The sequence below is a fragment of the Ammodytes marinus genome (genome assembly GCF_949987685.1).
Source record: "Ammodytes marinus genome assembly, chromosome: 10".
Classification (NCBI taxonomy): domain Eukaryota; kingdom Metazoa; phylum Chordata; class Actinopteri; order Uranoscopiformes; family Ammodytidae; genus Ammodytes; species Ammodytes marinus.
In genome coordinates, this window is record NC_137214.1 from 8,990,226 (window position 1) to 9,003,102 (window position 12,877).

At 45.6% G+C, this 12,877-nt stretch overlaps 1 protein-coding gene across 1 annotated transcript; it reads right to left on the minus strand.

The window, feature by feature from the left end:
* Nucleotides 1-3,957: 3,957 nt before the first annotated feature.
* On the minus strand, nucleotides 3,958-8,039 carry egr1 (early growth response 1). Its single transcript, XM_080035123.1, has 2 exons — nucleotides 7,379-8,039; nucleotides 3,958-6,557 (listed from the first exon to the last, which is right to left on the minus strand). Exons 1-2 carry the CDS (start codon nucleotides 7,587-7,589, stop codon nucleotides 5,263-5,265), a joined length of 1,506 nt encoding a protein of 501 aa, XP_079891249.1. The 5' UTR covers nucleotides 7,590-8,039; the 3' UTR covers nucleotides 3,958-5,262.
* Nucleotides 8,040-12,877: the final 4,838 nt, after the last annotated feature.

Consider the following 12,877-nt stretch of genomic DNA (forward strand, 5'->3'; position numbering starts at 1 on the left):
TCTGTTCAAAGCCACTTACTTCAAACACGCCGGGTTATTAAGTAGAGCTAAAGTTGCCAGGACACCTGTGGATTATTGTGAGGGTGATACGTCAAAAAGGTCTTCTGTGTGCCGCAAATAATTTCAAAGATGCTTGTGAGTTACGCTGCTCTTGCATCCGGTGTATTTTTGAAGAGGTACACAGGAAAACACGCATAGAAAAAGATTCATACACATCTTAACCCAGAAATGGAGAGCAAATGTGTAGACATCTTGATATAAATGATGTGCTCGTGTGTCTTGATGTGCGAAGCAGAGTACCTGTTGTTCTCTGGTTTGTTTGTCTGTCAGTACGTTTACATTAACACGTTAAAACAGTTAAATAAAGCTTCGATTATATAGCTCGAACCAGGCCATTTAATTGAACTATTGTCACAGCATTTCAAGCACAGGACGCCCAATTGCATTATCTGAGTATTTTAGCTCAAGTGTGAGAAATGAGCAGTACAATTTCAGAAAATATCAACATGTATTTCAAAAGTTTGGTTTCAGTCTGATTAACACAATAGTTCCCTTTTCTCTTATGTCATGTAAACATACTAAATGTTTCCCTAACAGCAGGAGCAGATAATTGAATGTGGACGGGCTGCTCTATTTTGACCATGTACCTCATTTGACCTCATGTACCTTGCTCGTACCTGCACTTTATGACTGATATTTGTTTCAAAACTTTGACACCCCCAATCAAGTTTCCCAAGCGCACACAAACTGAATGTTGCAATCTACCTGAAATGGAACTGTGGAGGAGGCTGGAAATCAAGCAGTTTAAATATAACCTACTTATCCTAAAAGACTCAACAGGTGTCCAAAGGCAAGAGGCAGAACAGGAGAGTGCACCTGACGCCTGTATCAACGTTCCCTATTGGTAAGATTTTTCTTTTTAAACATTCCAGCGAGGCAAACCGAGGCTCTGAATTTGAGATCAACCGAGCATATTTTAAAGGCATTAGAAGAGCAGTTCCTGTGTGATGTCCTATATGATGAAGTACAGGAATCTAGCCTACCAGCATACAGATCCATAAAGGTGAATCTCCAGTGTCTTTCCTGCTGTGCTTAGCGTCCATATGGAGATGAAAGCTGGAGGCTGGCGACTGGTGTCTCTACAGCACACTACGCCTGTGCTCTGGATAGCGTTAGCCGACTCTAGTCTCTCCCCAGCGGCCGGGAGATGTCAAGAGGTGAGGGCAGAAGAGAAGGGATAGCTGCCGGCCCCGGAGCCCCTCATTCACTCTCTTAACTTGCTCACATTAAAGAGTTCTCTAATCACTGCGGGGACTTGGCCAATGATGTGCTTATCAAACGGCATATTTCAAAAAGGCATCTTAAAGGGCCCGAGGGCGAAGAGGCAATAAGAGCACATTTGTATGTGGATGAAAGGGAAAAGTGTAGACAGACCTTGCATCAGAATATAGAGGAGGGGGGGGGGGGATCATTAGCATCTCCAGCAAAATATGAGAGAGAGAGAGAGAGAGAGAGAGAGAGAGAGAGAGAGAGAGAGTGAGGTGGTAGTGGGATGGGGTTGGAAGGTTGGGAAAGAGGAAAAAATTATTCTTTTCGCCATTGGTCCTTTTTTTGTCTAACACAGTTCCCAAAAAGAATAAGAGAACAAATACATTTTTGAACAAAGGCAGGGCCCTTGAAGTGGAAGCCTGTTGGGGCCGTGAGGTGGCTCCGTTGTGGGTTAAAAACAGAGCGAAGCCACCACGCAACAGCAAATCCCTCCCCAAACAGCACGGGCCCAGCGAGCAAGCTTTGATATTCAATGAAGAGCCTTGATTCAGAGCAGGAGGAGATGATGGGCTACACAATTGACTCGCCAATTGAGGCATATTGGCTGTCCGTCTTTCTAGCATTTTGGGTTATGGACTGTGACATACACCCCCTAGAAATATTGTCTCTTAACATGAGAAAGGGCTGAGAGAAGCACAAGTCTGTGGTTTTCGCATCGAGTAAAAGAATTTCCTAAAAGCAGGGTAGTATGAGAAAGTTGTGATGCAAAGGAATGCTCCTCGTTTTTTGAAGCCAGGGACCAATATAAAAACAATGACAGGAAATGGCAGGTTTCAGGATTTTAAGCCACACAAGGAGGCTTGGGATTTTGGGGGCGAAAAAGCTGGTTAGTGCTTCTGAGTGGAGAACATTGTTATTTAAACGCCAACATGATTTAAAGCAGCTCAGAAGTCAACCACAGTGCTAATATGTGTTTGTGTGATTCACAGTGGAATATCCGCGTATGGGTGTCTATTACATTTATATATTAAATTCTGTTGTGCAGATTTCATGTACAGAAAGGGACCATTACTACTTTCCTATGGTATTTTTTATTATTTTGTGCTACCTTTTGCTGTCTTATTTCGGAGTGTTTATACGCAGGAAAACACACACACACACACAGCCACGCACAAACAAACCCTGTCAGCAGATTAGAGGGTGGCGTCCAGGTAGATCTGTTTCATGGGGACACGGAGCTTTTACCAAGGGCACACTGAGCAAAACAACGGCTGCTAACACGGCAGATTTCACACAGTTACTGCACACTTCCACATCGCTACAGCAGCATGCAGAAACACAGCAGGAAACAAGTACATTAGTCAGAGACTATAGACAGTCAGTGTGTGTATACCGCACATTGAATGCCTGCACACATGTGCGCACAAGCACACACACACACACACACACACACACACACACACACACACACACACACACACACACACACACACACACACACACACACACACACACACACACACACACACACACACACACACACACAACTCATCAGACCCAATTTAGAAAGTCAATTTGGGATCAGGAGACCAATTATCTTAATTATTTTCCTTTTCCCTCCATCACTCTCTTCTACTTGTTTTCCCGTGTTCTATTTTGGCTGTGTTTGCATTTGCGAGTATTTTGGTCTGTACATTTCACAACACAAAATTACTCCAAATCTCCGAGAGAGAAAAAGGAGGGTACTCGTCTACATGGGCTAAAGAATTCAAGCTGTTTTCCTTTCATACTCAAACATGTAGCAAGAATTCCTTGCCTACGGAACAGAGGCAAATGAATAATGACCCAGCTACGAGGCTGTTATTATATTCTGCTACGAAGAAAAGGGAAAAAAAGACAAAGCAGTTCAAGCTTCAGGGCCAGTCTGCTCAGTCTAACCTACAGCACACGGATATTGCCCAATTGTGTGTTACATCTCATTCACTACGAGGTGACAGCATTTCACCGAACACATTTGCGGAAAAGATGGTAATTATCATATGATGGATTTCACCTGCAGCCTGAGAAAATAACCCTGAGCCTGTCAAGGCACAGGCAGTTTTAAAATATCCCTCTCAAAAAAAAAAAAAAAAAATCTCTAACAGCATAAGGAAGAGGGGGAAAAAAAGCTTTTCTTTTTCTCAAGTTCCAATTGCTGGAAGTCCTTGCTCTTAACAGTAAGGGCCAGCGTGTATCATGAAATCTCAAATGAAATGGAAATTTAGAAAAGCTTCATATCTTCAAGAGCATGTTGGATCTAGATAAGAATTCCTCATCTGCAGTGTTTATAGGCATGGGAGTCATGCGTTAGTGTTATAATTAATACAGGGTTCAATGGGAGAACAGCGATTCAAACGGAGAGTTTACATAAGATTACTCTGTGTAGAATCTCCATCAATTTAAAGGCGGTTCTTTGTGATGTGAAGTTATGGTATTTAATCCACTAATAATCGGCCTACGATTAACATTTAGAATTAATATATGCTGAAATATGTAATGCTCATGTGGGAGGGATGCACATGATGAAATGAAGGGTTGGATTAAATGTAAGGTCTCCGTATGAAATGGTTTAAGGTACCAATGGAGGTATTTAAAAAAGCACAAAAGTCCAACAATAAATAATGAAAAACAAATATCCATATATATATATTCATATTTTTATTTATATTTCATTTCTGGGAGGATATCTTGTACACCAAATATCCCATTGGCAGTTAAGCGCATTCAATGTGTTTAGAAGCCAGAAACAGTCACTTGTTTAAACAAACACAAATACAAAATAAAGATAAACCACAAAATAATGAACTGCATGTATATAACATACAAAAGAATCCCGATGCCTACTCAGTAGGTAACTTCAACATTCCAGCTCTTGAAGATGTGGATATTTACACTTTTAAGTATTACAAAAATATACTTTATAGTTCTTCTCCTTTTTTTGCTTACATTCTAATGAAATGAAGCGGTGCCCTCATATAGCTCGTCCCTTTTTCCTCTCCCTCTGAGTATGACTTACATTCTGTAACAAAAATATTCCCTCAACCCTTTAAGGCGAGCTGCAGTGCATCCTCTCTCGCGCGCAGCCGAGTCACAACATCAGCAAGGCTTCACAAAAGGCACCAAATAACGGGAGTGTTTGTCAATTTTTTTTTTTTTAAACCTTTTCTTTTTTCCATATAACCGAGCGATATGTCACATGTGAGAAAGAGATAGTACCGGTGGATGATATTTACAAACAGAAACTAACATCACTCTTACTCATGCGTTGAATACTTAAGTGCTTCTTTTTTCAAACAATGTCAAAAAAACGTATCACAGCATCATCACTACATAATAGAGAAAGTATGTAGAAAATATGGCCCTGCTCACTTCAAATAATACAATGCAAAATATGCAAATCATTTTTCACATCAATGGTACCAAAGAATGATAAAAACGAAACATGGCACATGTACAATATACATATATGGTAGCGTATGTATATCATTCAGTGTCTCTTGTACTGGATGAGTGCCGGCAAGGGCGAGCGTGCCGAAGCAACACGGCAACTGCTGGCAAACTGTTTGTCTCTCGGTTTGTTTGTACCTAACAGCAGAGACCCGTGAGTGCCTGTTTTTTACTCTCTTTCTTCTGAGTCCCTTATGCATTTGAAGTGCCGCATTTGTTTAAAAGAGAACGACAAAAAAAAATCCCTTTTTCATCTGCTATTGTCTTTGCCCAGTTCCTTGACATGTGTCTTTTTTCCTCTCTTTCAGGTAAATCTCAAGATTCACCTAGGAGCAGACAGAAAAGTGCTTTTTCGAGGGGGGGGGGGGGGGGGGGGGGAGCGAGAGATACAAAAGTCTTTTGATGCTGATTTCTTTCCCCCCTCAAAGAACCTTACTGGAGAAGAAGAAGAGGCTGCGTAGACACTTTGCCAAAAAAAAGTTTCTCTCTCTCTTTTGCTCTTTTCTTTTAGCAGATCTCGATTGTCCTTGGGGAGAGGGTGGTCTGCATGTCTGATAGCGGGGTGGGGATGGGCGAGCTGTAGAGATTGGAGTGGAAGGGGGAGGAGGAAGCCACCTGGGACTGGAAGCTGCTGGACATGGACATGGACATGGACACTGACGGGTAGGTGGTGGCTATGGACGGAGATGGGTAGGACGTGTGGACGGGAGAGGAGTAGCAGGAGGTGACTGGAGAGGGGTAGGAAGACACAGGAGAGGGGTAGGAGGTGATGGGTGAGGGGTAGCTAGAGGCAGGTGATGCCGCTGATACCGGCACTGTGTTAACTGCCACCGCCCCTGTCTTCTCTGCCTTCTTGTCCTTCTGCCTCAGGTGGATCTTTGTGTGCCTCTTCCTCTCGTCGCTGCGGGCAAACTTGCGTCCGCAGATCTCGCAGGCGAAGGGCTTCTCGCCGGTGTGCGTGCGGATGTGTGTCGTCAGGTGGTCGCTGCGGCTGAAATTGCGCATGCAGATGCGACACTGGAATGGCTTCTGGCCTGTGTGGATGCGGATGTGACGTGTCAGCTCGTCGGAGCGCGAGAAGCGGCGGTCGCAGGTCTCCACGGGGCAGGCGTAGGGCCTCTCATGGGGGGGCGTCTTGCTGGGCCGCGTGGGGTACTTGCGCATGCGGCTGGGCTTGATCAGCTGTGACTGGTAGATGCTCTTTAAGTCCTGGGAGCCCGTCTGTGTGGCGAAGGCCTTGATGGTGGACAGAGGGGTGAGGGAGGGCTGGCTGGACTGACTCTGGAAGGGCTTCTGATCTGGGGGCACCAGGCTGATCTCCCCTTGCTGCTGGGGGAAGAGGTAGTCGGGGATCATGGGCACGGGGAAGCTGGCGCCGCAGGTCTTGCCATTGTTAGGGTAGGCTGGGGGAGGGTACTGCTGTGAACTGGCGAACACCTGGCCCTGGTCGGGGAAGATGTCAGAGTTTGGGCTGGAGTAGGTGGGGGCGGCAGAGTAGATGGGGTTGTTCTCACTGTGGTGGATGGAGGAGCTGAGGCTGGACGCAGAGGAGGAGGTAGAAGAGGAGGAGGTGGAGATGGACAGTGAGGAAGAGGTGGTCTGTGAGGAGGAGGAAGAGCTGGGGGCGATGTTGCCCATCAGGCCGGTGAACAGGCCCAGGATTGGCTCAGCCCACAGGCTGTTGCTGCAGGCGCTGGCCGGCTCCAGGGTGAAGCGGCCAGTGTAGGAGATGGGGGGCAGCCTCTGGGTGGGGTAGGTCTGCTCCGACTTCTCACAGTTGAAGGGCATGTCTGCTAACGTATCTGCAAGGGAACACAGAAAGGGGGGGAGACATTAATCAAACTGTCAATAGGGGAATCCTGCCAGGAGCGCTGGACAGTGTGTCACCCTTCTACATCAGTCAGGTGCCCACGCAGAGAAGAGAACCCCCCTAACCAAACTCTTACTCCCCCTCCATTCGAAACTGTCTCTCCCACACCTCAACAAGAGCTGCTGTGCAAGCCTTCTATACTTGCATTTTCGCCTGCTTACGCTCTCTCTCTGTCTGTCTTTCATTCTTTCTGTCTTCCTGTCTTGCGCGCACACACACATACACACAGAGACACACACACACACACACACCCAATGCGCACATTCTTGAAGTCCATCACAGAGCCCCGAGGCGATTGATTACCCAAACTGCTGTTCAGCTGGTTTAAGGAATGCAATTTGAGTTGAGCCGTAGGAGTGTCTGGAGGCATGTGGTGACGGAGTAGTGTTTGAGTCGACAGTCAGATTTAGAGCTATCAATAAATTCTTATTAAGTCGGATGTTTTCCTCGCTGCTCCATTTGGAGAATTTTATTGTATTGATATTTTGTGTTTGGCTGACTTGAATTCTATTTAAGTATCTCACCACAAGCAAATAAATTGAAATAAAAAAATCCTAACATGTCAGCTTTAGTTAAGTGATCAGTTAATAATTTAAATGTATAATGAACAGAAAACATGAATAGAAATTTTAATTATGCAGCATTTCTTTTACTATTTTTCTTGGTTTAGAGTAAGTCAGCAGATTTACTTGCAGCACAGATAACCAGAGGCAAAAAAAGGGGGAAAAAAAGAGTCAAATCTCCAGCTCTTACCTCCAGTGAGGTGGTCGTACTGATCTCCTGGCTCCCCGGAGCCAAAGCCTGCACCTTCGGGCGCGGAGGCGGTGAGGAAGGGGGTCCCTGTGGAGCTGAGCATCATCACCTCCTCCAGCTTTGGGTAGTTATCCATGGGCGAGTGAGGGAAGCTCAGGGGCTCGGAGATCTGCAGGGCTGGGAGGATCATCTCGGTCTTGGCTGCAGCCATCCTTCTGCTGATGGTGCTGGAGCGATGTGCCTCGCAGGTGGAGCAGGAGAATTCACTTAGACCCAGCTTCAGGGAGCGCTGGCTGGCTGCACACTTCTGCTGATGCCGAAGGAAGATGCTGGTTGCTGCCTTGCTCCGTGACTCTCCTGTTGTCCTCTTGTTTTGTCTCTCAGAGATGAGTAAAGATCCACTTGTTTTGTTTTTTTAGAAAAAATCAAAAGTGTCCTTAATACTCATTCCCTAACATTCATCAAAATTAATCAACAGATTAATCCTGAATTTTTTGTTTTTAAATCTATGTATTAAAATGACATCCAATCAGGTGTTGACCTTCTTGGAAAGATGTTGTTTTGAATTGACTTTTTCACTTTTGTTGTGATATTTCTCTGTAAGGGAGTTTGCTATGTGTTTGTCTATCTATCGCTGCTCTAACAGTTGCTCGTGTGAGCTCTCAGGGCTGTCTCTGAGCTGAGAGGTTTCCCCGCTCCTCTTATACCCTCTTGCCGTGACGTAGATGTCCATATTTGGAGTGGAGGAAGCCCATATTTAGGCACTGCAGTGGAGGACACATGACGCCGGCCTGAGGGAAAAGCGAGAAAGGAGCGACTTTACATTAAGCTCTCGCAGTAAATTGCAAAGGCAACGCGGTTCTTCCTCTGTCCTGAATCAATGTATCTTCATAGCAGAGCAACTCTGCGAGACAGAGGTATAATTCTTGCACTCTCCCGGTCGCCCCATAGATTTGATTTGGATTTCCCATCTGTGCAGCAGGCTGCGCTGCTGCCGGAAAGCCCTGCTCCGCCGTGCCTTATAAGGTCGTGACTACATAAGGACCTAATCCGGTGGGTTTCCATTTCCCCGTCCTTATTTGGAACTTCCTGAGGCAGCGCTGATCGCTGCTTGGCAGTGAATGAGAGGCTGGAGTGCAAATCATGTCCTGCGCTCACAATAACTAATGGCAGCAGCAGAAGCCTGCTTCTCTGTGTGAAAGCACGGCTTCAGCTGGACTGCCAGACTTAATATGAAAGACTGTGTGTGTAACAGCCTAAATGTTTAACAAGTGTTTTTGTTCATGTTTGGACTTTAAATAACTGTGTGCGGAGTGCGCAAAATAAGAAAGAAAATATGCACGCTTTCACCACAAGCGCAACACTTTATTTATTTATGAGATACACATAATTTCCAACCAAAACAAGCAAAAATAAGAACTTACTAGAGTTAAGTGGCGTAATGCTTTCTTTTTTATTCGGGAACATAATTTACATAGTTGTCTTTGGAAGCATTGCCCTGCATTTATGTAGGCGCGCACAGGCTTATTGATTATGAATAATTATCCGAGCGTATTTGTTACGATACGAGCTGTTAGAATAAAAGACTGCAAACTCTGCTGGCCTGTAGCAAACTTCCTCTAAATTAACTTTCCTTCTCTCTCTATCTCTCTCTCTCGGCCGTGTCATTGATTAATGAGAACAGATCGCCGCGGATGCTGCTGACGAGGTGCGGGGCGATCCGTCTAATTGAGGGGTGTCCCCGGCTCAATATTCGGGGGGATCTCTGTGCCACTCAGCGGCCTAATGGGCCGCATTAACAACGCTGCGCGCAGCTGCCAGCACGCCTGCGGGATACCGATGCTCTCCCACCTCTCTCCCCAATCCGGGCCGCTCCGGCTTCGGCTGGCGCGCCAGCACTGCTCGGTGGATGCTGACGGGAAATCAATGTGTTTCCTTTGCTGCTGACTGGATCTATATAAGAGCAACCTCATTGGGAAACATTTGTGGGCAGGAGGAGGACACTGAGGTGGCCAGAGAGAAGGAGAGAGAGATAGAGCAAAACAGATAGATAGATGGTGCTGATGCGTTGGAGAGGGCCACACAGGTGAGACTGTTCTTTAAATATCATTGGATTTAGACTCAAAGTACTGTTTGCATAGCTCTTAAACAATGTTCAACTACCTTTCATTTACAGATGTTGTCGCAAAGATAGATAGATAGATAGATAGATAGATAGATAGATAGATAGATAGATAGATAGATAGATAGATAGATAGATAGATAGATAGATAGATAGATAGATAGATAGATAGATAGATAGATAGATAGATAGATAGATAGATAGATAGATAGATAGATAGATAGATAGATAGATAGATAGATAGATAGATAGATAGATAGATAGATAGATAGATAGATAGATAGAAAAACACAACACATAATTCAGGTACACACTGGATTGTATTATCTCCAAGGCGGTTCCCATTCAGCCTCTGGCAAATCTCTCTTGTTTACCCCCATTAGACTGATAGCAGAATTCTGTCATATATTATGGATGATCTGGAGCAGAGGCTCTTTCACAATATCCAAATAAGCCTGAAGTATAGAGGGCGCAGCTGGAGAATGTGTTGTGTTGTTTATTCATACACATAGTATAAATGATCAAATCTCATCTCGTTTGAAGTTAGCCTATACAAGGCTCTTGTGGTATTTTTAGGACGGAAATGGTGCTTCCAGCACCTGCACACTCACCCCCTTAAACCATGGCTTTTTCACATTTCGTTTTCAGCTGATGCCACTCACTTGCAGTAGTTTGAGGTAAAAAGAGAGAGAGAGAGAGAGAGAGAGAGAGAGAGAGAGAGAGAGAGAGAGAGAGAGAGAGAGAGAGAGAGAGAGAGAGAAAAAAAAAAGACCAGAAGCTGGACATGATGATGTTGAGTTACACAATGTGACAGCGTGGAGAGCTGTGGATACCAAATCTAAACTCCTGCCTGCATCCTCTGCTGTTGTCATGCATCAGTTACTAGGGTCGATAAATGTGTGGCAAAGGCAAAGAAGAAAGAGCAGAGCGAGCATGATGAGAGAACTCATCATCTGATGACAATGTAATAAAATCAGGTTAGGGAAAACTGTCAGAAAAGTAATAAAGTAATAAAGATGATAAACAGCTCACGGTGGCTGTTTGGGCCTCCCTTCACTCTTGATGCAGGGAGGGGGTGGAAGCCAGATGCTGTATAAGGGCAGGGGAAGGAGAATTAGTCTGTGTCTGTTTGTGTGTGTGCGGATGTGGATGGAGATGCACATGATGTGTGCACTGTTGCATATGTGTGTGTGTGTCTGTGTGTGTGTGTGTGTGTGCGTGCGTGTGTGCGTGCGTGCGTGTGTGTGTGTGTGTGTGCATGTGTGTTTGGGTCAGCCGGTTCATTCTCCTCCTCGGCGTGTTCTCCATTGCTGCCCACACAAACCAGCCAGAGGAGTCCTCGCCTGGTGAAGCTACGATGCTGGGCGAGTGGGTGAGGAAGGAAGGCTCTCCCGTTACCTACACACATGCCACCACCACGCCCTTGTAAACACACACACACACACACACACACACACACACACGTTTGTACGCCTATACTTGTGAGGACACACAGCCCCTTACCCTAACCATTAAAAGGAATTTAATAACACCAACCCTTACACTCACCCTAACATAAACCTTATGGTAATATAAACCTTTAACCCTATAGTCATAACCCTCAAATAGCCTTTAAAGACCTGTCCCAAAGTGAGAACCGGCCAAAATGTCACTTTCCAAAAAATGCACTACAATGGTTAAACTCTAAAACTAGTCCTCACAAAGATGCCTGCACAAACAATCACACACACACCCACACACACACACCCTGTGCAAGTGCGGGGTTGGTATTTAATCATGCCCATATCTGCCACGCAGAAAAGACGAGGAAGTAGATAGAAAGAAAGGGTAGAAAAGGGAGAGAGAGAGCGAAGGAATAGAGTTGTATGTGGGCAGGCCGAGAAAAGAAAAGAGATGGAGAAAGTGGGAAGGAAGGGTGACGATGATAGAAAAAATATAGAAAAACAGAGAGACAGAGCAAGAGAAAGAGAGAAAATCCTCAAACCCACATACTGTACGTGGAAACAAATACCAAGCTTTGTGCTGGCATTTGTCAGCAGCCAATGCCAAGCAGTCAATCAAAAATAGACAGGACAGAATGACAGGAGAGACACTCCCGCTCCTCCGTCACAACTCCTCACCTATCAGGGCCGCCCACACCGACCAGTGGTGCAATCCCTTTTCCCATTAGCATACAGGTGTGTTCAGCCTCTTTGTTTGTGTGTGTGTGTGTGTGTGTGTGTGTGTGTGTGCGTGTGTGTGGGTGCCCCTATGCTGGGCCAACCAAGAAAACAGTGGGCGGATGATGAGATTTACCAAAGCCTGCACGTTACATAATACAGTAGAGCGGGGAGGTGTGAAGTGGAGGCATGATGAAATGATAGAAAAAAATTGAGAGAGGACCAGGCTATTTTGGAGCACAGGCTGCAACCATCACAGTTTTATTTTTCGCCAAGTGGGCTGGAGTGAGCATGATGGACTTAGAAGATGATGACAAATGAAATGTTGGCATTGATGCGGCCGGGGCCTGTAGTTACAACACACGGTGAGAGTTGATAATTAAATGGGAGAAGCGCGGAGGCCTGATGGTGTCGGGCAGAGTGACAGGCTGAATATTAGCCCCACAGTCATGGAGTGATGGGAGAGAGGAGCTGAGAACATGATAGGAGCGTATTTGATAAATGTCATTTTTTTATTCTCCCTTTTTTTAAGTGTGCGGCATTGGCCTGACCTTTTTGTCACAGAGCCCAGATACGCCCTGGGAAAAAGACAAAGTGGCACGAGAGGGATGAAATCTGTCGGAAGCGTTGAGAGAGGAAAAAAAAAAGGGGGTCGCGGAAAAAATCTCTCCGGACTAATTGACATTTGAAAAGACAAAACTGAATCTAATGGGAATCTGGAAACCATTGTCAATAAAGACATCCAAGCACTGTCGACCTGTCTGTGTGCCTGTTCAAATCATTGACACTCACACCACTCACTATCTTAAGAGAAACCTAACACCGCCCCTTTCACTTTACAATGCATCAGAGTACAGCCGCGCCACCTGTTGCTGCGCTCAACCAGTCAGACACTCTTTGGGCTGCGTTCAAAAGCAGTCCAGGAATGCGGCCGTGGAATGTGTCAGCGGCCGGCGTATGATTATGCAGCGGTTAAGATCACATGTATTCTACTACTGTGGGAGCTGCTGACCCACTAAAGCTTCTAGGCCCCGGTGACAGCGTTTTGAAAAACAAGCTGCTTGCACTACAGTCGTCTTTACAACCCCAGGCGGTGGGCTATCACACAGAAACAAGGGCCCGGCATCGAATGGCCCTCTCTATCGGCTTATCTGCTCCTGTTTTTGCCTCCCTAAGGTGGAGGGTGACAGCCAGACAATTACCAAACATGTCCCCCAG